The 27,356-nt window shown below is 42.7% G+C and overlaps 1 protein-coding gene across 4 annotated transcripts in view; it reads left to right on the top strand.

Moving 5' to 3' along the window:
• Positions 1-26,405, top strand: part of xpo7 (exportin 7) — a 35,616-nt gene extending 9,211 nt beyond the window's left edge. For 2 of the 4 annotated variants that reach the window (XM_047804641.1, XM_047804640.1), the window contains exons 2-28: positions 509-655; positions 3,434-3,527; positions 4,135-4,301; positions 4,542-4,607; positions 6,297-6,401; positions 7,114-7,279; positions 7,937-8,010; positions 9,695-9,814; positions 10,577-10,723; positions 10,968-11,140; positions 11,321-11,511; positions 11,586-11,691; positions 11,816-11,951; positions 14,214-14,287; positions 14,546-14,626; positions 15,359-15,422; positions 16,082-16,190; positions 17,154-17,260; positions 17,584-17,672; positions 17,790-17,897; positions 18,019-18,101; positions 20,086-20,300; positions 20,495-20,633; positions 21,951-22,111; positions 22,655-22,753; positions 23,625-23,752; positions 24,311-26,405. In XM_047804641.1, coding sequence (XP_047660597.1) covers positions 509-655; positions 3,434-3,527; positions 4,135-4,301; positions 4,542-4,607; positions 6,297-6,401; positions 7,114-7,279; positions 7,937-8,010; positions 9,695-9,814; positions 10,577-10,723; positions 10,968-11,140; positions 11,321-11,511; positions 11,586-11,691; positions 11,816-11,951; positions 14,214-14,287; positions 14,546-14,626; positions 15,359-15,422; positions 16,082-16,190; positions 17,154-17,260; positions 17,584-17,672; positions 17,790-17,897; positions 18,019-18,101; positions 20,086-20,300; positions 20,495-20,633; positions 21,951-22,111; positions 22,655-22,753; positions 23,625-23,752; positions 24,311-24,404 — 3,243 coding nt within the window. In that variant the 3' untranslated portion in view covers positions 24,405-26,405. Of the gene's footprint in view, positions 1-508; positions 656-3,433; positions 3,528-4,134; positions 4,302-4,541; positions 4,635-6,296; positions 6,402-7,113; positions 7,280-7,936; positions 8,011-9,694; positions 9,815-10,576; positions 10,724-10,967; positions 11,141-11,320; positions 11,512-11,585; positions 11,692-11,815; positions 11,952-14,213; positions 14,288-14,545; positions 14,627-15,358; positions 15,423-16,081; positions 16,191-17,153; positions 17,261-17,583; positions 17,673-17,789; positions 17,898-18,018; positions 18,102-20,085; positions 20,301-20,494; positions 20,634-21,950; positions 22,112-22,654; positions 22,754-23,624; positions 23,753-24,310 lie in introns of all 4 variants that reach the window. The other 2 variants (XM_027175426.2, XM_047804639.1) reach the window with 1 other exon arrangement.
• The last annotated feature ends 951 nt before the right edge of the window (positions 26,406-27,356 follow it).

Here is a 27,356-nt window from a genome sequence, read left to right as displayed (position 1 = left end):
TGCGATCGATCATGATTGCATCAATGCAAAATCAGATCGTATGACATCATCACCGCGGTGTCTCCCCAGCCTCAAGAGTACGGCTCTTGTAGAAAGTCGTCACATCTCTGTCTTCACCGGGAGGAGTTTAGTAGGAAAATCCTGTGCTTACAATTTCACCAACTGTAACAGTTTCCCTGCAAAAAAAAAAAAAAAAAGGTCGCATCGCAAGTTTCCGAACAAGAGCCTTTTTCCGAAAGTCGAGCCTTTTTCGCCACAACCATCACAAGAAAACTTTGAGAAATCGGAGTTTTGTGTGGAGTGACAAGACCCTGTGAATGAGCCGTTACTATAGCGACGGTTGCGTATTAGACCAAGAGTGTTATTAATACGGACCTGTGGAATAAAGTCCTGGGATAGTCGAGACATTGTTTTGGTATTAAAAGTAAATGCTGTGTGCGTGTGTGTGTGTGTAACTTCATAATGTTGAAGTGTGTCCCTCTAAGCAGATTGCTGGTGTGCGTTTCAGAGCCTAGCCCAGCTAGAGATCCTGTGTAAGCAGCTGTATGAGACGACGGACACGAGCACGCGACTGCAGGCCGAGAAAGCGCTCGTCGAGTTCACCAACAGTCCAGAGTGTCTAAGTAAATGCCAGCTGCTGCTGGAGAGAGGCAGCGTGAGTGTTCATCACACACACACACACACACACACACACACACACACTCCTTTCTAATCACTGCTTCTACAATATTTCACCTTTAATCTAGCCGATCTTTCCCCTAACACACTGTTAACTCTTGTCTCTTTACAACACACACCTCAGACACCTCGAGGCTCTGTCTCGAACGGTGCGCCATCTTCACCTGTGGACGAAAGTTTAGGCTAATGCAGTATAACAACATATGACACACTAGTTTGCTTCTTAAGTTGCCACCGCTGGGCCCCTAAGCAAGAACTCAATAGTTCAGTTGTATAAATTGAAATACAAAAAATGTTAACGTCTCTGCATAAGCACGTCTGTGAAACGTAAACGTAACGGCCGAGTGTACGATTGATGTCCTTGTTGTTTTACGCATCACACACTCGTTCATTACATTAACAATTCTGGCATTTAGCAGACACACTTATCCAGAGTCGGCCAAAGTTTTAGGTTATTAGACAATATTGTGGTCTGATTTATGGTGTTCTAGACAAATCTGGCGGTGTGTTTGGATTTTGTAGCTTTTTGATATCTCTGTGTTCAGGTATTAGTTTTGTACTTTATTATATCAGAGATGCAGAAATCCTTAGCTAAGTCACCTGATCAGTCAGAGCTCTATTGTGCTTAGTAACGCTTTACATCTACAGCATTTGGCAGACACAGTTTTCCACACCCACTTACATTTATGTCATTTATACCAGTGGTCCCCAACCTTTTTTTTCACCGTGGACCGGCCGGTCAATGTTTGATAATTTTACTGTGGCCCGCTGGGGGTGGGGGCTATACAATTAAATTAAAATAATAAAATAACGCTAAATCAATGAGAACCTTGAGCTTGTTTCTTGTCGGAAATGGCGATAGGGATTTAAGTGCTGTGGTGACAATCTCAGGGTATTCCGCCATGACTTTAATCCAGAACACCGGCAGAGTTTCTAACTTTCTAACGACGTCTGTTTCGTGCTCATTTTTGCTAATTTGTGGGTTAAATTTGAGCAAACACAATATACACGTACACCAAGCATGTTAAACATGACAAAGTACCAGTGAATAGAGAGAAGAGCGATACACACCTTCTCTCCACCAAAGCTACAACACCACTGCCGCTTGCAGCCGCTCAGCTCCAGATGTCACCTAAACCCGGCCCAATATCATGATATTTTGCGCATGCGCGGTATTGGTGCGGCTTTAGGTGACGTCTCTCAGCTCCCGGTTAACCTCTCGTCCATGGAAAGTCGCACAAACCCGAGAGAAATACACCACAGTAAATAAAATGGAAATAATTTAATGTTCCTTGGGAGGCCCGGTACCATTTGGTCGACGGACCGGTGCCGGTCCGCGGCCCGGGGGTTGGGGACCACTGATTTATACAACTGAACAACCGAGGGTTAAGGGCCTTGCCCAAGGGCCCGACAGTGGCACAGTGCTGGGGTTTGAACCAAGGGTGTTTTCTAGACCTTTATTAGGGTGGCTTCAGCCCCCTGTCTGTAATCTCAGCCACCCTAAATCTAAAAGGATCATTTTTACTTTCATAAATAAACAATACAAATTACGTTAAAAAGCAGGACATGTCGTCGATGGGAAAGAAAATTATTTATCAGTTTGATCCAAGAGCGATTTTTGTTTTTTACTTTGCTTTTACACGCGTGTGTTGTAGTCTTTCAAAAGTGCGTCTTCAGCTGTCTGCTTTATTTGAACAGAAAAGCACAGGTACGCGCAGCGTGCACGCGCAGTCAGAGCTGGAGGCGTTTATCTATAACGTTAATCGGCGGAAAGACGCAAAGACGGCAACCAAAAGCAGTGAAATGTCACTTCTTATTACCAGAGTTGTCAAATAATATATAATATAAAACTCTTCTTGTTTTAAATTCTCACTGAGGGCTAAAACCCCCCTAAAGATGAAATCCTAGACCCGCCCCTGGTGTCAACCCTGATCTTCTAATCAACAATAAAGTGACTTAACAACCTGGATTTATTTTCTTATCCATTACTAACAATTTAATTACTTGTGGTTTTTAATATCGGGCGTCTAAAGAGCTGCTAACGCCAATCCGTTGTTTTATACCACCGAGTACACACAAGGACCGTAAACAAGTAAGGAAGGAGCTACCGACGGCTCTGTGTAGCAGCAATCCTTTATAACACACTTTTCTGAAAAGTTGCAACCAACCACAAAAGTTCACTCACTTCTGCTACCACTTAACTTTCTCACTCGCCAGTTTCTTTCGTTTTTCTCTCCTGTAATTAACAAGACAAAAAAAAAAACCCACACATCTGTTACTGACGAACTGAAACCCAGCTCTGAGATGTTAGGAACTGTTGTATCACCATCTGTAAAGGATATTTGCCTTATTTTCTCTGGCTTGCCTGAGATGACCATGTAGGAGTTGCTACTCTACCATCGGTTGCCGTGGTAACGCTCATCAGCGGGTGGAGCAACTAGTAATTAGTAACTAGTAATAAGCTGCATTAAGGGCAGTTTTATCCCTTTAGGACACGGCACTAAGCTTGTGATGAGGAGAGAATGAGGACTTTTGGTCCTGATCTGTTAAACAAGGAGAGAGTTCTGTATCTTTATATATTTATTGTGTGTGTGTGTCTGTGTGTGTCTGTGTGTGTCTGTGTGTGTCTGTGTGTGTCTGTGTGTGTCTGTGTGTGTCTGTGTGTGTCTGTGTGTGTCTGTGTGTGTCTGTGTGTGTCTGTGTGTGTCTGTGTGTGTCTGTGTGTGTCTGTGTGTGTCTGTTTGTGTGTTTGCAGTCATCTTATTCTCAGCTGCTTGCAGCCACGTGCCTCTCCAAGCTGGTGTCTCGCACAAGTAACCCTCTGCCACTGGAACAGCGAATCGACATCCGTAAGACACACACACACACACACACACTTTCTTCTCATTTTATGTTCACTCTCGCTGTCTGTCTCTCTCTCTCTCTGTCTCTCTCTCTCTCTCTGACCATATTTTTCTATTTTTCTTTCTATCTTTATGTGCCTGTCTGTTATTTGGCCTTAAACATTCTCTGCCTGTATCTTCTGTAGCTCTTCTTTCTTTTGCTTTGTCTGTCTTGCCTTTGTCTTAGTCTCTCTCTTTTCATTTCTCTGCTCATCCTTTATTGTATGTCTCTCTCTCATTCACACACAAACAAACTCTTTCCATATATCTTATCTCTTGCATCTCCCCCCCCCCCCCTCTCTCTCTCTCTCTCTCGATCACATCATGCTATTTAGATTTTCTGAACCTAGTCGCAAACAGTGACCGCTCAGATGTACACACACGCAATACACACGCAGACACGGTGTCATTTTTAGTATAGAAAAATATAATAGTATATAGTAGTATATCTGATCAAGGCTCTGTCTGTGTGTGTCTGTGTCTGTGTGTGTCTGTGTGTGTGTCTGTGTGTGTGTGTGTCTGTGTGTGTGTGTGTCTGTGTGTGTGTGTGTGTGTGTGTGTGTGTATTCACCAGGTAATTACGTGCTGAACTACCTGGCGACGCGGCCCAAGCTCGCTGCGTTCGTCACTCAGGCCCTGATTCAGCTCTACGCCCGAATTACAAAACTCGGCTGGTTCGACTGTCAGAAGGAGGATTACGTCTTCAGGAATGTCATCGTGGACGTCACACGATTCCTACAGGTATAAAACCTCGCTCAGATCTAGCCGGATTGGAAAGTCGATGATGCGACTCAGCCGAGGATTTGTCCGTACTAATCCATCCAGAGTAGAGACGAAGGTCGTCTTCATCTCCTCGTCCACGACGGGCTTCTTAGGATTGTCGCTTAATACATAATATACACACTGTACATGTCTGTGGTTTTATTTTATAAATATATATATATCTATATTTTCCTGGGTGTGTGTTCCTTGTTGTTGCAGGACAGTGTGGAACACTGCATTATCGGAGTCACGATTCTTTCCCAGTTAACCAATGAGATTAACCAAGTAAGTTTCACCGCCAGCTTCTACGATGTAAGTGTTCTACTTTTCTCTCTGTTTGTGTGTGTGTGTGTGTTTGAGCACTGCACCACTCACTCTGCTTTGCTTTGCTGGTGAGATTCACAAACCTTCTCAAATTCCCCTTTAATCCAGGGGAAATAAAACAGAAAAATCTGATTTTGTTTTTAGACTCTTGCCCCTTTTCCACCGAGGCAGTTTGAGTGCTGGTTCGGAGCCTAATTTGGAACCAGTTCTTTCTTTTTTCGACAGCCAAAGCAGCGGCTCTGAACCGGGAAAAGTGGTTCTGAAGTAGCACCAAAACGTTGCTGGTCTAGACTTAAGAACCGCTTGCGTCAGGAGCTGTGGGCGGGGCTACTGTTTGCGCATTTGATGATGTACCTTAAGTATACTAATGTTTAATACACTTTTACTTTACCGCAATATGATACATTATCAGCACACATGATAGTAGGTAGCTACATGCTAAGGCTAAATTTTTTCTGTGTTAATAATAAAATGACGTTATGTACTTCCTCGATTACAACCTCCGTTTATACAAATTACACGGAGCTGCACGTACACGTTGGATCCGCGGCGTTTGGATGCCGATGTAGGTTCACAAAGCCATGAGCATTAACAGTAAAGCAACATCCGCCATTGTTGTTGTGTTTGTCGCTGCTGCGCTAACATTGCTTGGACACGTGACACGTATACAGTGACGTCAGACTCGGCTCTGTGATGCTCACTAACCAGTTTTTAGAAGGTTCTCCAGTGGAACCGACTTTGAACCAGCACTAGCGCTAGCTCTGAACCAGCACTCGGTTCTTTCTGGTGGAAAAGGGGCTTTTTCGTATTGTAAGAACTATGAAGATTTGAAAAGGGAGAAAATTCAGGAATAAATAGCGATACATTTAAAAAAGCGATTTAATAAATCCGAAACGTCTTTAATGGAAACACAAACATAAATACAACACCGCGTCTGCTCTACAGGTTGCATGTGAAAGCAATATGTTTTATGTAACATTGTGGATTAATATTTTAATCCCACTTTAAAAGTATCAGTTTTGAACCCATGACTTTATTCACTTCATGCTGAAGTTTACTTGTTTTAGTACAATCAAATTAATAAAGCAAAATGCAAATACTAGAAATATTATAAGTGAAATATTTTATATTAAATTTATATTTATATTTAAAAAGAAAAGCGTATAATTCATGCACACGATTAATGAACTCAATTCTTTAAAGTAAATTATTAAAACAACAAAAATGTGTGTGTGTGTGTGTGTGTGTGTATATATATATATATATATATATATATATATATATATATATATATATATATATATATATATATATATATATATATACACACATTATATAATATTATTGCAATATAAATATGAAATACTATTTTCAAACATCAAGGACATTTTCAAAACAATAAGCAGCAACATTTACAATAACTTTATTATTATTATTATTATTATTATTATTATTATTATTATTTAATACATAGTATTTAGAGAGTAACTGGTTTACAATTTAGAAAGTAAAATAATTGAGCCTTTAATTTGCCTTTAATATGGCAGCTTGGCAAACTCACAACCTGAGCTACAATTCTTCATTTTTCGAAATGTTTTTAATTGTTTTTGTTTTTTGTCCTCCTCACCGTTCGTATTTTCCTTTCTCCAGGCCGATACGACGCATCCGCTTACAAAACACAGGAAGATCGCGTCATCGTTCCGAGATTCTTCTCTGTTTGATATCTTCACACTTTCCTGTAATCTCCTCAAACAGGTGACGAGCCACGATCTCAGATAGACAGATTTACAACCCTCTAAAGACGACTTGTCCAGTGCTCCTGCACATATGATCCAATTCCAGGGACTTTCTGTGTCTCCCAAATGGGACATGAGGCTAGTTTTATACTTGGACATAAACAAGATTGATTTATTGTGTTGTGAATGATGTATTTGTCAGTGTTAGCTAGCTCATCTCATAAGAAGTAGTAATAAACAGGGCAACATCTGTAACAGCTGGAGTAGCAGAAACACCTTTTCATTCTATGCCTGCTCATAGTTTATACAGCAGTTTCTTACGTAGCTACTTATTTTTATTTACTTATTTATTTTATTGTTTTGGGTTTTATATATATATAATTTTTGCCAGCATTTCTCAATTGTAATAATTTTAAAAAAGCTCATTTTAAAGTTAATACAAACCAAACTTTTTACAAATAAGAGACGAATTGGATGTTTCAACACAGTTAAAATGCTTCGAATTTAATTAGTTATTCGTAATTTAGTTAACATTGTGGTTGTTTTTTTTTAATTATGCATTTATTAATTATTTTTATTGCTGTTTTAGGCTGCTTTCAAATCATTAAAAATAAAAATAACACTTTTTATTATTTCTGTGTTTCGATTGGATAACAGGCTTTTTTTTTTTTGTCACGTCGCCTCTTTTTCTCTCGTGTAAAATGCTAAACCATCCATGTGTGTCACTGCAGGCGTCAGGAAAGAACCTGAACCTGAACGATGAAGGCCAGCACGGTTTGCTAATGCAGCTCCTGAAACTCGCTCACAACTGCCTCAACTTCGATTTTATCGGCACGTCCACAGACGAGTCGTCAGACGACCTGTGCACCGTCCAGATCCCCACCAGCTGGAGATCAGGTGACTTTCACACCTCCATCTTTATCCAGAGCAATTTCAGCAAGTAGTTTTCCAAAAAAAAGAAACAGGGAGAGGGAAAAAAAAGCAATTTTGATACCAGTTTCAACAATTCTTAGTCCTTCTACCTCGGAAGGTATTTATTCATCTGATGCAGTAGATCTCAGGGTTGTATTAATACATCCGCATTAATTTCTTATCGATTCTGTAGCAACAACTTGTACAGAAAGACCTTCAGGATGAAGAGGTTTCTCTTTAACATGACCTTTCAGTGACGAGACACGATGCGGTCATGAGACGACTCGAAACGAGCTCTTCATCGCCCTTTACTTCTGACACTTTTAAGTGGTTTCATTTAACACTCTATTGAACCGACTCTGTTCACTGACGTTCCACCAGGACAGTTAGTCAGAACACATAAGAAAAATGCGACTTCGTCGTTGTTTTAATAAACAATTGCAATGGTAGATTTAATTGGCTTAAGCTGAATAAAACATCCTGCTGTGTACAAATCCGCTTTAACCGGTTTGGAGATTTCAGTTTAAACAATATAATAATAATACAGGAATAAAGACATCTTTGAGGACCAAATTGATCACTGGCCTTATGGTTCAGACCTATAACATAGCACTTAAATAACATTATCTCTCTCTTTTGTAGCTTTTCTGGACTCGTCAACATTGCAGCTGTTTTTCGATCTGTACCATTCCATCCCTCCGTCTCTCTCTCCTCTGGTAAGTGAAGGACCGAGCTTTCTGTTTCAGGTCCGTTATCAGTACCCGTAGGTCACTTTATAGACGTATACTACACACACACACACACACTTACTGACTGGAGCTGTGATCTGTTGCTATGCAGACTTAGTTTTCTTTTCTTTTTCTTTTTCTTTTTGGTGTGTTTTCTGTCAGTGGAAAAGCTGTGGATAAATATCATTTGGCTGATGGAGTATTCTCAATATAGAAGTGGACTTGACATGGTGTGTGTGTGTGTGTGAGAGAGACTCTGATATGAGTGTATCGAGCACACACTTTTTAGGACAGGGTTCTAAGAATATTTAGAACCAGGGTCGATATCAGGAGGGTGACGAGGGTGCAGCCTTCTAGGGTTGCCTCCTTCAATACAGAAAAATAAGGGACGCCTGCCGTAACGGGTGCCACACCCCTCGGGGCCACGATGACCACAGTCCCGATGGCGTACCAGTGGTGGTATATCATAACTTAAAACATGTATTCATAAAAATATTAAGATTGATACCAATGGACATTATAATAAGATATCTGCTATTGAAATCAGTGTGAACAGATGCACTCAGTCTCTCACTATCACAACTTAAGTGGTCATATTGAATACACAGCTATGACAATAATAAATATACGCCAACAAAGTGTGACTGAGAACACAAACAATAAGCTTTTGGAGGAACTTGTGAGATGTGAACCATATTTTATTAACTTATTATTAAATTAACAGATCCATAACTTAGTAATTATAACTTGCAAACTTGCAAAAGATCTTCCATGAACATCATAACATCAGTGGATGTATATCAGTGTATCAGATACCATCATTTCATATGGATTTTCTGTCACTCTGGCTCTGTCAAAAGAACCGGCGAGGAGGCGCCCCGCCCTCCTCTGACTCTGATTGGCCGTGATTCACGGCCCGTAACAGTAAAACAAACCAATCAAACCAACTATGGCGATGAGTATTACCCAATCAGGGGCAGAATAGGACGCGTCTCCACACAATGCGGGTGGCGTGATTTGCACGGGATGCTGTATAATGTGGACCTATGTAAAATACGGGACAAATCGCGTCCCGTATTGATTTGATACGGGACGCGTCATTTTGTCTGTAAATTCGGGACGATTCCGTATTTCACGGGACGGGTGGCAACCCTACAGCCTTCCCTCATACCACAGTCCTCAGTCATTGCTGTACTGAACAGAAGAAAGTCTGTGATACTGTTCATTATAGTAGCAACAGAATCATCCGCTGGGAAGTTTGTCAAATCATCTGTCCAGTTGGGCTGAAGGTCAACTCTCTTCTCCGATTCCTGTTCCTGACTGACAGGAGGGGAATGTGTTGTAGCTAGTCCTTCTAAAGGTTGTTGTATGCTGTGTACTGTGAGCTGCTTTTCTCCTCAGCCTGGTTGGATAGAGTGGTTAGCTCAACAGCTTCTGGTTTGTCACCTCTGACCTCACAGATCTGCTGCTCCCTGCATGTTTATTTATTTTGGTCATAACAAATATGGCTTCCCAGCAGCGACCCTGGTGCAGTCAGTAACTGTATAATCACAGGTGAATGGGAAGGGATAAATGTGAGGTATTGTAGTTGGACTATAGAAAGTGTAAGCACAGAATTGAATATTAACTGCACTTCCCTGGACTAACTATCTATCTTATGTGTTTTTTTTAGGTTTTATCGTGTTTAGTTCAGATTGCGTCAGTCCGGCGTTCACTGTTCAACAACGCTGAGAGAGCCAAGTTCCTTTCTCATCTAGTCGATGGAGTTAAGAGAATATTGGAGAACCCACAGGTCTGTGAAACAGAAGAATTGGAATAACAGATGACACAATCTGGGCCTGTCCTCCTGTCTACTCGCATGTGCCTCCTGCCTCTGTGCTTCTCTCTGCCTCTGCGCTTCTTTCTGCGCTTCTCTTCTGCCTCCTGCCTCTGTGCTTCTCTCTGCCTCTGCGTGTCTCTCTGCGTGTCTCTGTCTATACGTGTCTCTCTGCGCATCTCTCTGTCTCTGCGCGTCTCTCTGCGCGACTCTCTGCACGTCTCTCTGCGCGTTTCTCTGTGCGTCTCTCTGCGCGTGTCTCTGCGTGTCTCTGCGCGACTCTCTGCACGTCTCGCTGCGCGTCTCTCTGCGCGTCTCTGCGGGTCTCTCTGTCTCTGCGTTTTCCTTGCCTACATGTTTCTTTGCCTGCACATCTCTCTGCCTGTGTGTGTGTGAATGTATCTGTGTGTCTCTGCCTGTGTGTGTGCATGCTTTATTAAATTCTATTTGATCATTGATTGCATGTATGTTGAGCAGATGCCAGTATTTTCTTACCTGTGTAGTTACTCACAATTACATAATCATCTTCTGATTTGGCTGTTTGATATTTCATTCTTTTTTTTTTGTTTAACTAGAGAACGATCTGTCTTTTAATTTCAAAACCAAAGTACATGTGTGAAGCCACATCCTTATTCCTTTTCTCTATGCTTTCTTGCTTATTGTTGTACGTGTGTGTGTGTGTACGTGTGTGTGTGTGTACGTGTGTGCGTGTACGTGTGTGTGTCCGTGTGTTAACAGAGTTTATCGGACCCAAATAATTACCATGAGTTTTGCCGCTTGCTGGCCCGACTGAAGAGTAACTATCAGCTCGGCGAGTTGGTGAAAGTGGAGAATTATCCAGAAGTTATTAGACTTATTGCAAACTTCACTGTCACCAGCTTACAGGTGAGTGAGACAGGAAAAGGCAGACCGAGTCCACACACACACACACACACACACACACACACACTTTATACAGCATATAGTCAATTCCTATTGAAATGATGCTATTCTAACTTTTTCTTGTTTCTTTTAGAATGGAAATGATAATTGTGTGAAATATAATAGTTTCTCTCATCATAGTATCACTACTCTATGTCCATGATGCTTTGTGTGCAAGCTGATTGTGTGCGTGTGTGTTTGTTTGTAGCACTGGGAGTTTGCGCCCAACAGTGTTCACTACCTGTTGAGTCTGTGGCAGCGCCTTGCCGCATCTGTGCCCTACGTTAAAGCCACAGAGCCTCACATGCTGGAGACATTCACACCCGAAGTGACCAAAGCTTACATCACGTCCCGTTTGGAGTCCGTGCACATCATCCTGAGGTAAAAACACACTCTAAATAACACAAACTTGTGTTTTTTTCTCTCCCATGTTTATTTAAAAGTAGTGATGTTATACAGATTTCACCGAAACTCACCTTAGACAATTTCCAAAATAGGTCGCACTCCATTTTGTGTATAATGTGTGTTTGTGTGTGTGTGTGCGTGTGTGTGTGTGTTGAGGGACGGGATGGAGGATCCACTGGATGACACCGGTTTAGTGCAGCAGCAGCTGGATCAGCTCTCGACTATCGGCCGCTGCGAATACGAGAAAACCTGCGCCCTGCTCGTCCAGCTGTTCGACCAATCAGCACAATCCTACCAAGAGCTCCTCCAATCAAATTCCAGCACTATGGACACTGCAGTGCAGGAGGGTGAGCCCTTCATACACCACAATCTAAAAAGGTTTTTCTTCTGCTGACAATAATAACATAATTGTGTTGTTCAGGTCGTTTAACGTGGTTGGTGTACATCATCGGGGCCGTTATCGGGGGCAGGGTTTCCTTTGCCAGCACGGACGAGCAGGACGCCATGGACGGAGAACTTGTGTGTCGGTGAGAATTTGTATTTATTTTCGGGTTCATTTTATTTTGGTTTATATTTTTGTCTTTAATGTTACTTGCACATGCTGAACGGTGGTGATTAGGGTCACACATTTTTTGTTGTGTTGTGTTTTAGTGTTTTGCAGCTGATGAACCTGACAGATTCTCGGCTCGCTCAAGCCGGGAACGAGAAACTGGAGCTGGCCATGCTCAGCTTTTTTGAACAATTCCGGAAAATCTACATTGGAGACCAGGTGCAAAAGTCCTCCAAGGTAATTATAACAATATCCCTAATGGTGTTTATGTGGCTGGCCGTGAACTACTTCATATCTCATAATGAAGCTCATAACTGTGAGTGTGCGTGTGTGTATGCCCGTGTGTCTGGGGGAGAGAGTGTGTGTATGCCCGTGTGTCTGGGGGAGAGAGTGTGTGTATGCCCGTGTGTCTGGGGGAGAGTGTGTGTGTATGCCCGTGTGTCTGGGGGAGAGTGTGTGTGTATGCCCGTGTGTCTGGGGGAGAGAGTGTGTGTATGCCCGTGTGTCTGGGGGAGAGTGTGTGTGTATGCCCGTGTGTCTGGGGGAGAGAGTGTGTGTATGCCCGTGTGTCTGGGGGACAGAGTGTGTGTGTATGCCCGTGTGTCTGGGGGAGAGAGTGTGTGTATGCCTGTGTGTCTGGGGGAGAGAGTGTGTGTATGCCCGTGTGTCTGGGGGAGAGTGTGTGTGTATGCCCGTGTGTCTGGGGGAGAGAGTGTGTGTGTGTATGCCCGTGTGTCTGGGAGAGAGAGAGTGTGTGTGTGTATGCCCGTGTGTCTGGGAGAGAGAGTGTGTGTGTGTATGCCCGCATGTCTGGGAGAGAGAGTGTGTGTGTGTGTATGCCCGTGTGTCTGGGAGAGAGAGTGTGTGTGTGTGTATGCCCGTGTGTCTGGGGGACAGAGTGTGTGTATGCCCGTGTGTCTGGGGGAGAGAGTGTGTGTATGCCCGTGTGTCTGGGGGACAGAGTGTGTGTATGCCCGTGTGTCTGGGGGACAGAGTGTGTGTGTATGCCCGTGTGTCTGGGGGAGAGAGTGTGTGTGTATGCCCGTGTGTCTGGGGGAGAGAGTGTGTGTGTATGCCCGTGTGTCTGGGACAGAGAGAGAGTGTGTGTGTGTATGCCCGTGTGTCTGGGGGAGAGTGTGAGAGTGTGTGTGTGTATGCCCGTGTGTCTGGGACAGAGAGTGTGTGTGTGTGTGTGTGTATGCCCGTGTGTCTGGGGGAGAGTGTTTGTGTATGCCCGTGTGTCTGGGGGAGAGAGTGTGTGTGTGTATGCCCGCGTGTCTGGGAGAGAGAGTGTGTGTGTGTATGCCCGTGTGTCTGGGGGACAGAGTGTGTGTATGCCCGTGTGTCTGGGGGAGAGAGTGTGTGTGTGTATGCCCGTGTGTCTGGGACAGAGAGTGTGTGTGTGTGTGTGTGTATGCCCGTGTGTCTGGGGGAGAGTGTGTGTGTGTATGCCCATGTGTCTGGGACAGAGAGTGTGTGTGTGTGTGTGTGTGTGTGTATGCCCGTGTGTCTGGGGGAGAGTGTGAGAGTGTGCCCTGAGGTGGGTTTTTCGCCCTGTCCATGGTGTCTCCTGTTTTGTACCCAGAGTCCTGTAAGATTTACATTTCTATCATTTGGCAGATCTTTATCTCATTTATACAACTGGGCAGTTAAGGGCCTTGCTCAAGGGCCCAAGTAGCAGCATTGCAGTGATGGGATTTAAACTCAGATCTGGTGTAATTCCCACTTCCTCCTGCAGGTCCCCTGTGGAGACACAGTAGAGTAAATGGACAGATGTTACAAATACATCAGATTGCTTTTGTACAGAAGAATAAAATAGTTCAGCACATGTACTTTATTGTGCTGCTAATAATGTCCACGCTTTCATTTCACATCTGACAGCAGAGACGATTAATTGCAGGGGAAATGAACAGGGTTATGGCACGTTGTGTCCCCCCTTTAACTTAGTGGTTCATTAACGCCTCTGAATATTCAGATATTACCCTTAGGCAGGTTTGAGAGCTGTTAAAGGATTTCTACTTTCTGTAGACCATTATCTAGCAAAAAGTTACCAGAAAGCAGCAACTAAATGAATTTCTTTCTGTCTGTCTGTCGCTCTGTCTGTCCGTCTGTCGCGCTGTCTGTCTGTCGCTCTGTCTGTCTTTCGCTCTGTCGCGCTGTCTGTCTGTCGCTCTGTCTGTCTTTCGCTCTGTCGCTCTGTCTGTCTGTTGCTCTGTCTGATGCTCTTTGTGTGTGTGTGTCTCTCTGTGCATGTGTGTGCCTGTGTCTGTCTGTCTGTCTGCCTCTGTGTCTGTCTGTCTGTCTGCCTCTGTGTCTGTCTGTCTGTCTGCCTCTGTGTCTGTCTGCCTCTGTGTCTGCCTCTGTGTCTGTCTGTCTGCCTCTGTGTCTGTCTGCCTCTGTCTCTGTCTGCCTGCCTTGGTGTGTCTCTCTGTCTGCCTCTGTCTCTGTCTGCCTGCCTTGGTGTGTCTCTCTGTCTGCCTCCGTGTCTGTGTTCCTTAGTTGTACCGGCGGCTTTCAGAGGTGCTGGGACTCAACGACGAGACGATGGTGCTCAGTGTGTTTATCGGCAAAATGTGAGTGACCCAGTGATCACACGACGATAACCGCACAGAACATATTCATTACACTCAGCTGTTTTTACTATCGAGCCTCAGAACTCTTCTTTTCGATGGAGATGTAAAAAGTCATGTTGTAGTTTGTACCAGTGTTCTACCTTTAAGAATCTGTACTGATTAACCGGAGTCCTCACACATGATATTACACACACACTCAGTGTGTAGCAGTTTAACGGTATATTTGCATGTTATTCTTTTTTGTGTGTTGTGTTTTAGCATCACTAATCTGAAGTACTGGGGACAGTGTGAACCAATCACTTCCAAAACACTACAGCTTCTCAACGATCTCTCCATCGGATATCCTTTCTGTCCGTACGAGGGGAGGGGGGGGGGGGGGGGGGCGGCTAATTATTACTTTTGCTCGAAATGAATTTTGTCAAATTAAAATGGATTCCAATACAATTGCAGACTGCAGTTTTAAGTTCAGATCAATAGAAAGATCAGCCATTTTCCTTGATCATTATTTCTAGAAATATGTATTAAAGTGTATGTGAGAGAGAGACAGACGGAGAGAGAGAGACAGACGGAGAGAGAGAGACAGACGGAGAGAGAGAGACAGACGGAGAGAGAGAGACAGACGGAGAGAGAGAGACAGACGGAGAGAGAGAGACAGACGGAGACAGAGAGACAGACGGAGACAGAGAGACAGACGGAGACAGAGAGACAGACGGACAGACAGAGAGACGGACAGACAGAGAGACAGAGAGAGAGACAGACAGAGAGACAGAGAGAGAGACAGACAGACAGACAGAGAGAGAAACAGACAGACAGACAGAGAGAGAGACAGACAGACAGACAGACAGAGAGAGAGAGACAGACAGAGAGAGAGAGACAGAGAGAGAGAGAGAGACAGACAGAGAGACAGACAGACAGAGAGAGAGACAGACAGACAGACAGACAGAGAGAGAGAGAGACAGACAGACAGAGAGAGAGAGACAGAGATTTTCAGATAAGAATTCTTGCTTTAGTAGCCGACTGTAGAAAGCCCTCGGTGGTGTTGTGTGCTTGTCCTTAACCTCTGTGCTGCACCTACAGCAGTGTGAGGAAACTGGTGAAGCTCAGCGCCGTCCAGTTCATGCTCAACAACCATACGGTACGTCCTTTTTGTTCCGCACCCTTAAGCTCAATCCAGACAATCATGTGTTCCTGCTGTTGTGTTTGGTGTATTAGGGTGTGTGTGTTCCTGCTGTTGTGTTTGGTGTATTAGGTTGTGTTTGGTGTATTAGGGTGTGTGTGTTCCTGCTGTTGTGTTTGGTGTATTAGGTTGTGTTTGGTGTATTAGGGTGTGTGTGTTCCTGCTGTTGTGTTTGGTGTATTAGGTTGTGTTTGGTGTATTAGGTTGTGTGTGTGTGTGTGTTCCTGCTGTTGTGTTTGGTGTATTAGGGTGTGTGTGTTCCTGCTGTTGTGTTTGGTGTATTAGGGTGTGTGTGTTCCTGCTGTTGTGTTTGGTGTATTAGGTTGTGTGTTCCTGCTGTTATGTGGTGTATTAGGGTGTGTGTGTTCCTGCTGTTGTGTTTGGTGTATTAGGGTGTGTGTGTTCCTGCTGTTGTGTTTGGTGTATTAGGTTGTGTTTGGTGTATTAGGTTGTGTGTGTGTGTGTGTTCCTGCTGTTGTGTTTGGTGTATTAGGGTGTGTGTGTTCCTGCTGTTGTGTTTGGTGTATTAGGTTGTGTGTTCCTGCTGTTATGTGGTGTATTAGGGTGTGTGTGTTTGCAGCATGTTGATGATTGTGATTCTCATGTATTTTGTACAGAGTGAACACTTCTCCTTCCTGGGTGTGAACAATCAGTCCAATATGAGTGATATGCGGTGCAGGACCACGTTTTACACAGCATTAGGACGCCTGCTCATGGTGGATCTCGGTGCGTTTCTTTACCTTTTTTATTAGTAGTTGGTGTATTAGTTATAAATGGCCTAAAAAATGCAATAATAATGATCGTGTGTATCATGTAATAATAATGTGTGCGCATGTGTCCCTGTGTCGTGTGTGTGTGTGTCTCCCTGTGTCGTGTGTGTGTGTCTCCCTGTGTCGTGTGTGTGTGTCTCCCTGTGTCGTGTGTGTGTGTCTCCCTGTGTCGTGTGTGTGTGTCTCCCTGTGTCGTGTGTGTGTGTCTCCCTGTGTCGTGTGTGTGTGTGTGTCTCCCTGTGTCGTGTGTGTGTGTGTCTCCCTGTGTCGTGTGTGTGTGTGTCTCCCTGTGTCGTGTGTGTGTGTGTGTGTGTGTGTGTGTGTCTCCCTGTGTTGTGTGTGTGTGTGTGTGTGTGTGTGTCTCCCTGTGTTGTGTGTGTGTGTGTGTGTGTGTGTGTGTGTGTCGGGTGTGTGTGTCTCCCTGTGTCGGGTGTGTGTGTCTCCCTGTGTCGGGTGTGTGTGTCTCCCTGTGTCGGGGGTGTGTGTCTGCCTGTGTCGGGGGTGTGTGTCTGCCTGTGTCGGGGGTGTGTGTCTGCCTGTGTGGGGGGTGTGTGTCTGCCTGTGTCGGGGGTGTGTGTGTCTGCCTGTGTCGGGGGTGTGTGTGTCTGCCTGTGTCGGGGGTGTGTGTGTCTGCCTGTGTCGGGGGTGTGTGTGTCTGCCTGTGTCGGGGGTGTGTGTGTCTGCCTGTGTCGGGGGTGTGTGTGTCTGCCTGTGTCGGGGGTGTGTGTGTCTCCCTGTGTCGGGGGTGTGTGTGTCTCCCTGTGTCGGGGGTGTGTGTGTCTCCCTGTGTCGGGGGTGTGTGTGTCTCCCTGTGTCGGGGGTGTGTGTGTCTCCCTGTGTCGGGGGTGTGTGTGTCTCCCTGTGTCGGGGGTGTGTGTGTCTCCCTGTGTCGGGGGTGTGTGTGTGTCCCTGTCTGCAGGTGAGGATGAGGACCAGTTTGAACAGTTTATGCTTCCTCTGACTGGCGCATTTGAAGCCATCGCTCAGATGTTCAGCACAAACACCTTCAATGAGCAGGAAGCCAAGGTGAGCTTTTTTCCCCAGTCAGGTACACAGGCATTGTGAAGGCATCACATGGTTTATCATCACACCAGAACTCGTCTGGTTTAGACTAGAGCTGCTTCAGTGCACAACAAAACATCACGTTACGTTCACGCAGGTTAGGGGAAAACTCCTGAGACAGACAGGAATATTTTATTCAGTCTTTGTGTCACACTGTCGGTATGTAAATACCAGCAAAATGAAATGCAAATATTAAACAGCTCTGGTCCTGAGGAGAAGCATTTTGTGTAGCAGCTGAGGAAGAATGTTTTATAAAAGAAGAGAAATTTGGTGTTCTTTCTTCCCAGAGGACGTTGGTGGGTTTGGTGAGGGATCTGAGAGGAATTGCCTTTGCCTTTAATGCCAAAACCAGCTTCATGATGCTCTTTGACTGGATGTATCCTTTCAGCCTGACTGGTTCACTCCTCGGCTGCCTTTCTGTTTCTTTTTCTTTATCTCTTTCCTTGTTTTTTTGTTGAGTAAATTGTTTGCGTTCTTAACCGGAATGGACCAGCTACCCATCGTACATCCCAATCCTCCAGCGAGCTATAGAGCTGTGGTATCACGTTCCAGCCTGCACGACACCCGTGCTCAAACTCATGGCAGAGCTCGTACATAACAGGTAGCGTCGTCTTCCTGATGTTACAGGTTGCCGTCACGTCCAGTCCACTCTTTGACTCTGCAGTTTGTAATATTCTGTCCCGGAATGAGTGATAATTCTTCCGAGCTTATTTTCTTGCCAGGTCCCAGAGGTTACAGTTCGACGTCTCCTCTCCAAACGGCATCCTACTTTTCCGAGAGACGAGTAAAATGATAACGACGTACGGTAGGTTCGGACGAGCTGAGTTTAACGGAGGTCTTTAGACACTGGGAAGCTTTTGAGCTGGAGTACTTTTCAATATTCTGATGATGGAAGGATGAAAAGATGATAGGCACTTGGGTAGGGTTATTAGTAATGACACACAGTTGGGTGAATTTGTAGAAGGAGAAATGTAGATGGGTTATGAGGTGATAAATGAATGGTGGAGGAGGGAAATATGAGTTGGATGGATAGGGAGATGAATTGGAAGTATGAATGGGATGGGAAGATGAGCTGGGTGGATGGGAAGATGAATTGGAAGGATGAATGGGGTGGATGTTGTGGAGATGAGTGGGATGGAGGGTTGGAAAGGGAGATAAATAAGGATGAATTGATTGATGGGGAGATGAGTGGGATGGATGGATGGATAGGGAGATGAGTGTGATAGGGCGCTGGAGAGATGAGCGGGATGGATGGATAGGGAGATGAGTGGGATGGAGGGTTGGAAAGGGAGATAAATAAGGATGAATTGATTGATGGGGAGATGAGTGGGATGGATGGATAGGGAGATGAGTGGGATGGATGGATAGGGAGATGAGTGTGATAGGGCGCTGGAGAGATGAGTGGGATGGATGGATAGGGAGATGAGTGGGATGGATGGATAGGGAGATGAGTGGGATGGATGGATAGGGAGATGAGTGGGATGGATGGATAGGGAGATGAGTGGGATGGATGGATAGGGAGATGAGTGGGATGGATGGATAGGGAGATGAGTGGGATGGATGGATAGGGAGATGAGTGTGATAGGGCGCTGGAGAGATGAGTGGGATGGATGGATAGGGAGATGAGTGGGATGGATGGATAGGGAGATGAGTGGGATGGATGGATAGGGAGATGAGTGGGATGAATGGATAGGGAGATGAGTGGGATAGGGCGCTGGAGAAATGAGCGGGATGTTTGGATGCATTAGGGATACGAGTTGGATGGATGAACGGGGAGATGAATGGGATAGATGCATGGATGATGGAGTTGATGGATGTTTAGAAAGACAGAAAGATGGAATTTGAGAATAAATAAAAGAGTAAAAAAGAGACAGAGTGAGAGCTGGAAGGCATTTGGAATGGAGAATCTCAAAACTGAGTTACAGATGGAAATAAGATTTATTTTAGAACAAGTGACTAAATAACACCATATTCATTTGAATAGAGCAGCAATAAAATGCTAATTTATTCATTTCAACCAATTATATTATTTCTCTCTCTCTCGCTCTCTCTGTCTCTGTATATCTATTGCTCTCTCTATCTATCTCTCTCTCTCTGTCTCTCTCTCTATATATATATCTATTTCTCTGTCTCTCTATATCTATCGCTCTTTCTGTATCTGTCGCTCGCTCTCTATCGCTCTCTGTCTCTCTCTATATTTATCGCTTTCTCTCGCTCTCACTTTCTCTCTCTATATCTATCACTCTATATCTATTGCTCTCTCTCGCTCTCTCTTTCTCTCTCTCTGTATCTGTCGCTGTCTCTCTCTCTATATATATATCTATCGCTCTCTCTCGCTCTCACTTTCTCTCTCTATATCTATCACTCTATATCTATTGCTCTCTCTCGCTCTCTCTTTCTCTCTCTCTGTATCTGTCGCTGTCTCTCTCTCTCTATATATATCTATCGCTCTCTCTCGCTCTCACTTTCTCTCTCTCTGTCTCTCTCTCTCTCTATATCACTCTCTCTTTCTCTCTCTCTGTCTCTATCTATCGTTTTCTCTCTCTGTATCTGTCGCTCTCTCTCTATATATATCTATCGCTCTCTATATCTATCGCTCTCTCTCGCTCTCACTTTCTCTCTCTCTGTCTCTCTCTATATATCTATCGCTCTCTCTATCTATCTATCGCTCTCTGTCTCTCTCTCTCTCTATATCTATCACTCTCTCTCTCTCTCACTTTCTTGCTCTCTCTCTCTGTCTCTCTCTATATATATATATCTATCGCTCTCTCTCTCATTCTTGTCTGAAGGGAACCGTATCCTGACTCTGGGTGAAGTGCCGAAGGAGCAGGTCTACGCTCTGAAACTGAAAGGAATTTCCATCTGCTTCTCCATGCTGAAAGCCGTGCTCAGCGGAAACTACGTCAACTTTGGGGTTTTCCGTCTCTACGGCGACGACGCACTCGATAACGCTCTCCAAACCTTCATTAAACTGCTGCTGTCCATCCCACACAGTGACCTACTGGTGAGAACTACTGATGGCAGGCCAGATCAATCCACTGAAATAATTATGGAGTCTTTTTGAAGAAAAAAAAACAAAACTATATAACAAAAGTATATTATTTAAGAAGTTTTTAAGCTAAATCGGCAGTAAATTCTTGAGATTTTTTTTTTTTTGCCGTCTATCTGTTTATTTATGTTTGTTTGTTTGTTTTTCAGGACTACCCAAAGCTCAGTCAGTCGTATTACTCTCTGCTGGAGGTGCTGACGCAGGATCATATGAACTTCATCGCCAGCCTCGAACCTCACGTCGTCCTCTACATTCTGTCCTCCATTTCAGAAGGACTCACAGCTCTTGGTGAGAGAGAAAAAAAACATACTCTGTGTGTGTGTGTGTATATATATATATATATATACAATACACATTTCCTTTCCTGTTTATGTTAAAAAAAATAGACAGTACTTCCTGTTTTGTAGCTAATGCGTACATTACTGTTGATCAGCAAATATCTTTTGCTAACTTAGAAGTAGGTTGCTGGATGATTTAACCAGCCCTGATCCTTAGTTATTTGATATTTAAGAAAAAAAAAACCCACTTGGTAACATGCTGATGTAGGAAAGAAATCAACAACAGGATGGTGAAATGATGCCCGAAGCTCTTTTCAATCTTTAAATGTTAATATCCATTACATTGAGTTTCCACACAGGCGGCTTAGTCTGAAACTGAGCCGTTTTTTTTAGTTAATAAAACATAAATGCAGCTCTTCCTGTTACTTATGCCTCTTTTCCACCGGAAAGAACCGAGTGCTGGTTCAGAGCTAGCGCTAGTGCTGGTTCAAAGTTGGTTCCACTGCACACACACACACACACACGTTTTGTTTTGTTGGTCTTTGTATTTGTATTTTTGCATCTAGTAAAAAAAAAAAAAAAAGGTGGTTCCACTGGCGAACCTTCTAAGAACCGGTTTGCCTTTCCACCAGCTAGAGAGCCACCACAGCGCCGAGTGTGACGTCACTGTATACGTGTCACATTTCCAAGCAACGTTAGCGCAGCAGCGGCAAACACAACAACAATGGCGGATGTTGCTTTACTGTTAATGCTTATGGCTTTGCGAACCTACATTAGCGAATAAAACGTGTACGTGCGGCTCCGTGTAATCTGTAGAAACGGAGGTTGTAATCGATAAAGTATATAACGTTATTTTATCGTTAGCACAGAAAAAATTATAAACTGTGTGATTATAAACTGTTATAAACAAGAGTGTGTTATTATGAATAATGTCCTTTCTACAGTCAGATACAGACTGAGAATTGTGTATTGATGTGGAGGTTGTTGTTTTCAAACACCACATGAAGTCGGCATCTTCTCACCGAAGGTCAGAAATCTTGGAGCATGGAGCAGAACACGACTGGAGCACAACAAAAAGACATAAACTGTCAGAAAAGATGAAGTTCTTATAGTTTGCAAGGAAGCAGGGTTCATCCCAAGTGCGATTAGTTCTAATAAGTCATGTTTATGATCCCACTGAACTATTTTAACTATTTTATAACCACAATTAAGTTTGTTGTAGAATTGTTTCAAATGTTCTCCTACTTAACAGGAATGGATCAATCGATCAGCTCAGTACTTTTTTTTTTTCTTTTTCCCTTTCCCTCTCCTTCCTCCCCTTTGCCAGACACAATGGTTTGTACAGGCTGCTGTTCGAGCCTCGATCACATAGTGACGTATTTGTTCAAGCAGCTGTCGCGTAGCACCAAGAAGAGAGCAGCGCCCATGGCTCAGGAGAGCGACCGCTTCTTCCACATCATGCAGCAACATCCAGAGATGATCCAGCAGGTCTGTGCACTCACTGTATATCAGATATTGTTTTTATACCTCTACCACTAAGGGCTGGAAGCGTCACGATTTTGTCCACTCGAGATTCTCCATATTGTAAGAACACAGTTTTGAAATTGATTTTGAAAACAAAATTAATATCTGCAGCTGTTTATCTTCTTTTAGATTTTATTTTTTTTTTCTTTGCCTTCCTGTTTATGCTCTGAAGGTTCACTAACGAACTGTACTGTACAATGACCGTACAGAGTCATCATTGGAACCAAGATAGGAGCTGATGAGATATCTGAGATCTTTTTTTTTTTTTCTGCAGTAGTTTCCTTCCTGTTCTTCATACACAGATGTTACTTGCATATTAAAATTCAGGAAACAAGTTTTTCTTCTGTAGCATCTTTTATGTTTAAAGTATTATTTCAAGGTAATTCTGGAATATAAATCAGCAACAAGAAGTACTAGACATCCCCATAGGCGCCGTTGGAATAGAGTTTTAAGCCGTTTGCCTAAGACGTCAGTTTCTATCTATTTCTTCCCCTCTGTCTCCTGTAGATGCTCTCCACTGTACTGAATATCATCATTTTCGAAGACTGCAGGAATCAGTGGTCCATGTCTCGGCCTCTGCTCGGCCTCATCTTACTAAACGAGAAGGTGAGATCTGATTCCATACAACTTTGGTGGAAGTTCAGTACACCCAGCTTGTCGATAACCCACTTAACATGCACAACTCACTCACACGTTAACGTTGTACTTAAAGTACTCCATCATATGGATGTAGTAACCACTTTCACAGGGACTAATGCAGACACTCCATATTGTAAAAAAAAAATCGCTCTTGGATCAAACTGATAAATCATTTTCTTTCCTTTCGACAACATGTCCTGCATTTTAACGTAATGTTTATTTATGAAAGTTAAAATGATCCTTATAGTTTTATGGTGGCTGAGATCACAGACAGGGGGCTGAAGCCACCCTAATAAAGGGCTAGAACCACCCCTGGCTCTAAACAAATAAACTAGGTGAATTGTTAGTATGGAAGAGGCAGCAGGACATCAAAAGCCGTTACTAAAAAGAGTAAAACGCGACACTGGTTACATTTAAACAGTAATCTCACCCGACTGTTCAGGAGACACTCGGTTCTTACACTCAAATTACATTTTAAGTGAAACCCCATTTAAACAACAAAGAGCAGTAACTGTGTAACATGTTTGAGCAGGATTCGTCCTGCGTTCTTATTGACCCCGTAGAACCCTGTGTGCTTCATGTATTTTGTCACTCCTTCGCTGGAATAAACGTCCTCTTCATTAAGATCTTTTCATCGCTTATGGTTTTATTTCCTTACAACATAAGAAAAGTTTATCTATGTTAATCTCAGATTTAACCTGTTTGTGTTATACCAGATGCTGCATTGAGTCAAGTAGCTTAGATTAGTTTGTAGATTTAAAGGTCTATCGCTCAATAGCACCGACTCTCACACTGAAACACACTAATGCACTTAAACTTGTTTGTGTTTGTGTCTTAGTATTTTGCAGATTTAAGAAACAGCATAGTGAACAGTCAGCCTCCAGAGAAACAGCAGGCCATGCACTTATGCTTCGAAAATCTAATGGAGGGAATCGAGCGCAACTTACTTACTAAAAACCGTGACAGGTGAGTCGCTCCTTCCTCGTGTGTAGGAACCTTTTCACAGCATCTTTTTAAATAATGGAAATCCCCCCCCCCCCTTTTATTTGGCTTCGGTCCTAAATTAGCTGTGTTTCTGCTGAAAAACTACTTGACATCATGAGTAGAGCAGACTGAAGCTCAGAGATTTTAAAAATCTGTTTTTAATCCTATGAGCTGTTTGAGCTTGTTAATCATTCCTTTGATGGCATGTTTTCTCTCCTCTGTGATTTTACCCTTCTCTTTTATTTATTTCATTTTGTACTTTTTACTTTCTAGCTGTTAATTTTAGTTTTATGTGAATTTTGTTTCATGTTTTTTATTGATATTTTGTATATTCATATTTATTTAATTGTTATGTATGTATATACATGTTTCTGTGTATGTATGTGTGTGTGTGTGTGTATGTATGTATGTATGTATGTATATATATATATATATATATATATATATATATATATATATATATATATATATGCACTTAATATTTTAATAATAATAATTTTTATTTATTTACTTACATTGCGTTGTTGATCTTTGCCACAGGTTCACGCAGAATCTTTCAGTATTTAGAAGAGAAGTGAACGACTCCATGAAGAATTCCACATACGGTGTCAACAGCAACGACATGATGAGCTGACATTCCACTCTGCTGCAGGCTCCGCCCACTCAACTAGACCCCGCCTCTAGGGCCCACAGGCCCCTCCCTCTTCTCCCCCCACACACTCCACTCTTCCTTCCTCCCTTTTTATATATACACATATAAATATATACATATTTTAAAGCCAGTTTCCAGAACCAACGAAAGTGAGGAACGGTGTGTATCGGGAGTGTGTGTGTGTGTGTGTTTGTGTGTATGTGTGGATCGGAACAGGGTTGGTTTGTGTGTGAGAGAGAAAGTGCATTATGCGCTATGATATGGAATTGTAGATTGGAATCAGCTCGTGTTTAGAGTGTGTGGTGGTTTTTTTTTTGTTTGTTTTTTTTTTCCAGATCTGTGGGGTGATAAGGGAAGTGGGAAACCTGATTGTGTGTGTGTGTATGTGTGTGTGTGTGTGTGTGTGTGTGTGTGTGTAAAAGGGGGAAGGGGCAAGCTGCTCTGCTTCTGCCTGCCTTGTATAGAAACACGCAAGAGGAGAAAAGTGTACATTTTTTTTGTCATAACAATTTTTGATGCTGTTTATAATGATTACAAAATTAAGGACAAAAAAATTACAAAAATGTGTGATTGGGTAAAAACGAGATCTTTTTACAGTGTAGTTAGTGCAGCTGTGCTGAAAGTGTGGCTTGTCTGTGTGGAGAGACGGAGTGACTGAAGGATTTGATCTGTGTTTGTGTTGAGATTTAGGGAATTAGAGGATCTACAGGTTTTAAATGATGTACATTTTCCTCAAGATGAACCTGAAGGAAGAGCAAAATGCGCCCGAAACTGTAAATAAATACTTTTTTGCTGTGCAGCAATGCCTGTTCATGGCCACCAGGGGGCACTTGTGTTGCGTATCAGTTTGTTAAGGCAATACGTTTCAATAACAGGTCATAAAACAATCTACTGAGTTTGTGGCATCTTCATTGAGTCTTTGTCCTGCTTTTAGCCACCCGCATCGAGTTCCCCTGCTGAGTTGGAATCTTGGTGTTGACATTCTCCTGAGAAATCTTTTTGTCCAACTCCGTCATCTGCATCCCCATTAGCTCGTTAGCAGGGTAAAGTTCAGATATTATGTGAGAAATAAACATTTATTTGAGCATGGACAATCAAATGTTAGCATTATTTCTGAAATATTTATCGCTCCTGTTTAAACGAATAAACAGTTTCATCATTCAGTTATTTTAAAAAGGTAAAACTGTCAGGTGGAAATTCCTTCTGAACTTTTCCTTCGTTGAATATCAAGAGCTGACGTCTCAGTTTGAGTGGGAATCAGACAAGGGGAAGTCAACAAGGGCGTGTTTAAAAACAGGAACGAGACTCGGGGCGGGAGTTTGAACAGCCCGTTTTTTTTTTGTCTGAAGTCTTTTGAGACTAAAAAATGACTAATGATTGTGGAGAAATTCGATCAGCCTGCTCATGTATCACTATTTCACTATTGTTTTTTTTTTAAACCACACACTGGTGCCCCCTTACAGTTCACAAAGGTGTACTAAAAAAAAAAACACACACAACTTGGTACTAAAAACAAAGCAAGAGCTGATCACACTTGCCAGTTTGCCTTTAGCTCGCTCCCTCACCCTTTCACTCCTCTTTAAAACAAAAAAAAAGTTTTTTTTCCTCTGAAGAATTCCATTTTTTTTTTAAAAACCAACAAAGAAATAATGCATTAGAAATATGGTAGATTTACAAAAACAGAACCAGAATGGAATATTTTAGCGACTTGTGCTATTTCTCAACATGCTGCTGCTAACTGTTTGTGAAGAACTAGCTCATTTCTTTAACCATGTCCAACACTCATTTGTTTTCTTGTTTTTTTCCCCCTTTATTTTTTATTTTGCTTCCCTGATGTGAATGTGTCTCTGTTTGGTGCGTGTGTGTGTGTGTGTGTGCACAAGGAGTCCTTTCTGAGTGATAAGGTAGCTGGTTGAATTGTTTGGATGTCTGCTACATATAGTGTTAGCATTGTGACTGCAAAATAAACGTCATTGGTTTGTACTAGCGTGCAGATCTTTCTATGTAATTCGACAGAATTTGAATTTCGGTCCGATCAGAACGGATCCACACACACACGGTTCAAAGTTTTATCACACCACATGTTCAGTACAACACTTTATGGCTACGAGTTTCAACACACCTGTGATCTCTCCTTTACTCTTCTGAAGATCATCGCTTCTCTGAAGCCTTTATACAAGATTTTGCAGCATGACTCGGAGGTTTTGTGCCTATTGACCTACAAAAGCACATCATAATGAAAAATCTTTATAGATTTTTATTCTAGACAGAAGATACAACCAATGACAGACGATCACCCGGCTGATTTAAAATAGTGCTGATTAGGATACTGACAACTAAATCGTTGTTCAGTCAAAAAATGTAGCTGTAACACGTCATCACTAATTTGTCAGTTGATCCATGTTGGGGTTTTCTACTGGAGTCTTAACATTTTACACATTTATCGGTTCATTGCTGCTGTATGTTGGATAGAAAAACCTCACTAAGACCTCAGTCATGACAGATTTGAGCTTTGTTCATTTCCTAAAGTTGTGAACAGGATCTAATTTTCACCACCAGTGAGACATTCAAAGCAAGTGTGTTAGACACAAGTTTTGTTTTAGAGAATGTCAATTTTTTTTTTTTAAATACAAATTGATATTTAATTCTTAAGTGTCAATTTAGAGGTTTTAACTGAATTCGAATTATTTTTAGTTTGTGTTCTTAGCTATGTGTTTTAGCTTCAGTTTCAAAAAGTATTTTAGCTTCAGATTCAAAAAGCTTTAACTTTTAAAAAAAAAATCAGTACATTGACGCAAGAAGACATTTTCAAAAGACGTAAACAAATGAATTATTTACTCACCGCGAGTCTGATCTAAATTGAGTCAGTATTGTTTTACTGCTTTGTTCATAATTTTTTTTAATGTTAGTGGTTGAACATAAACACCTTCAAAT

This window comes from Tachysurus fulvidraco, chromosome 20 (assembly GCF_022655615.1).
Source record: "Tachysurus fulvidraco isolate hzauxx_2018 chromosome 20, HZAU_PFXX_2.0, whole genome shotgun sequence".
Classification (NCBI taxonomy): Eukaryota; Metazoa; Chordata; class Actinopteri; order Siluriformes; family Bagridae; genus Tachysurus; species Tachysurus fulvidraco.
The sequence above is the reverse complement of the archived record's forward strand: the minus strand, read 5'-3'. Positions and strand labels throughout refer to the sequence as shown.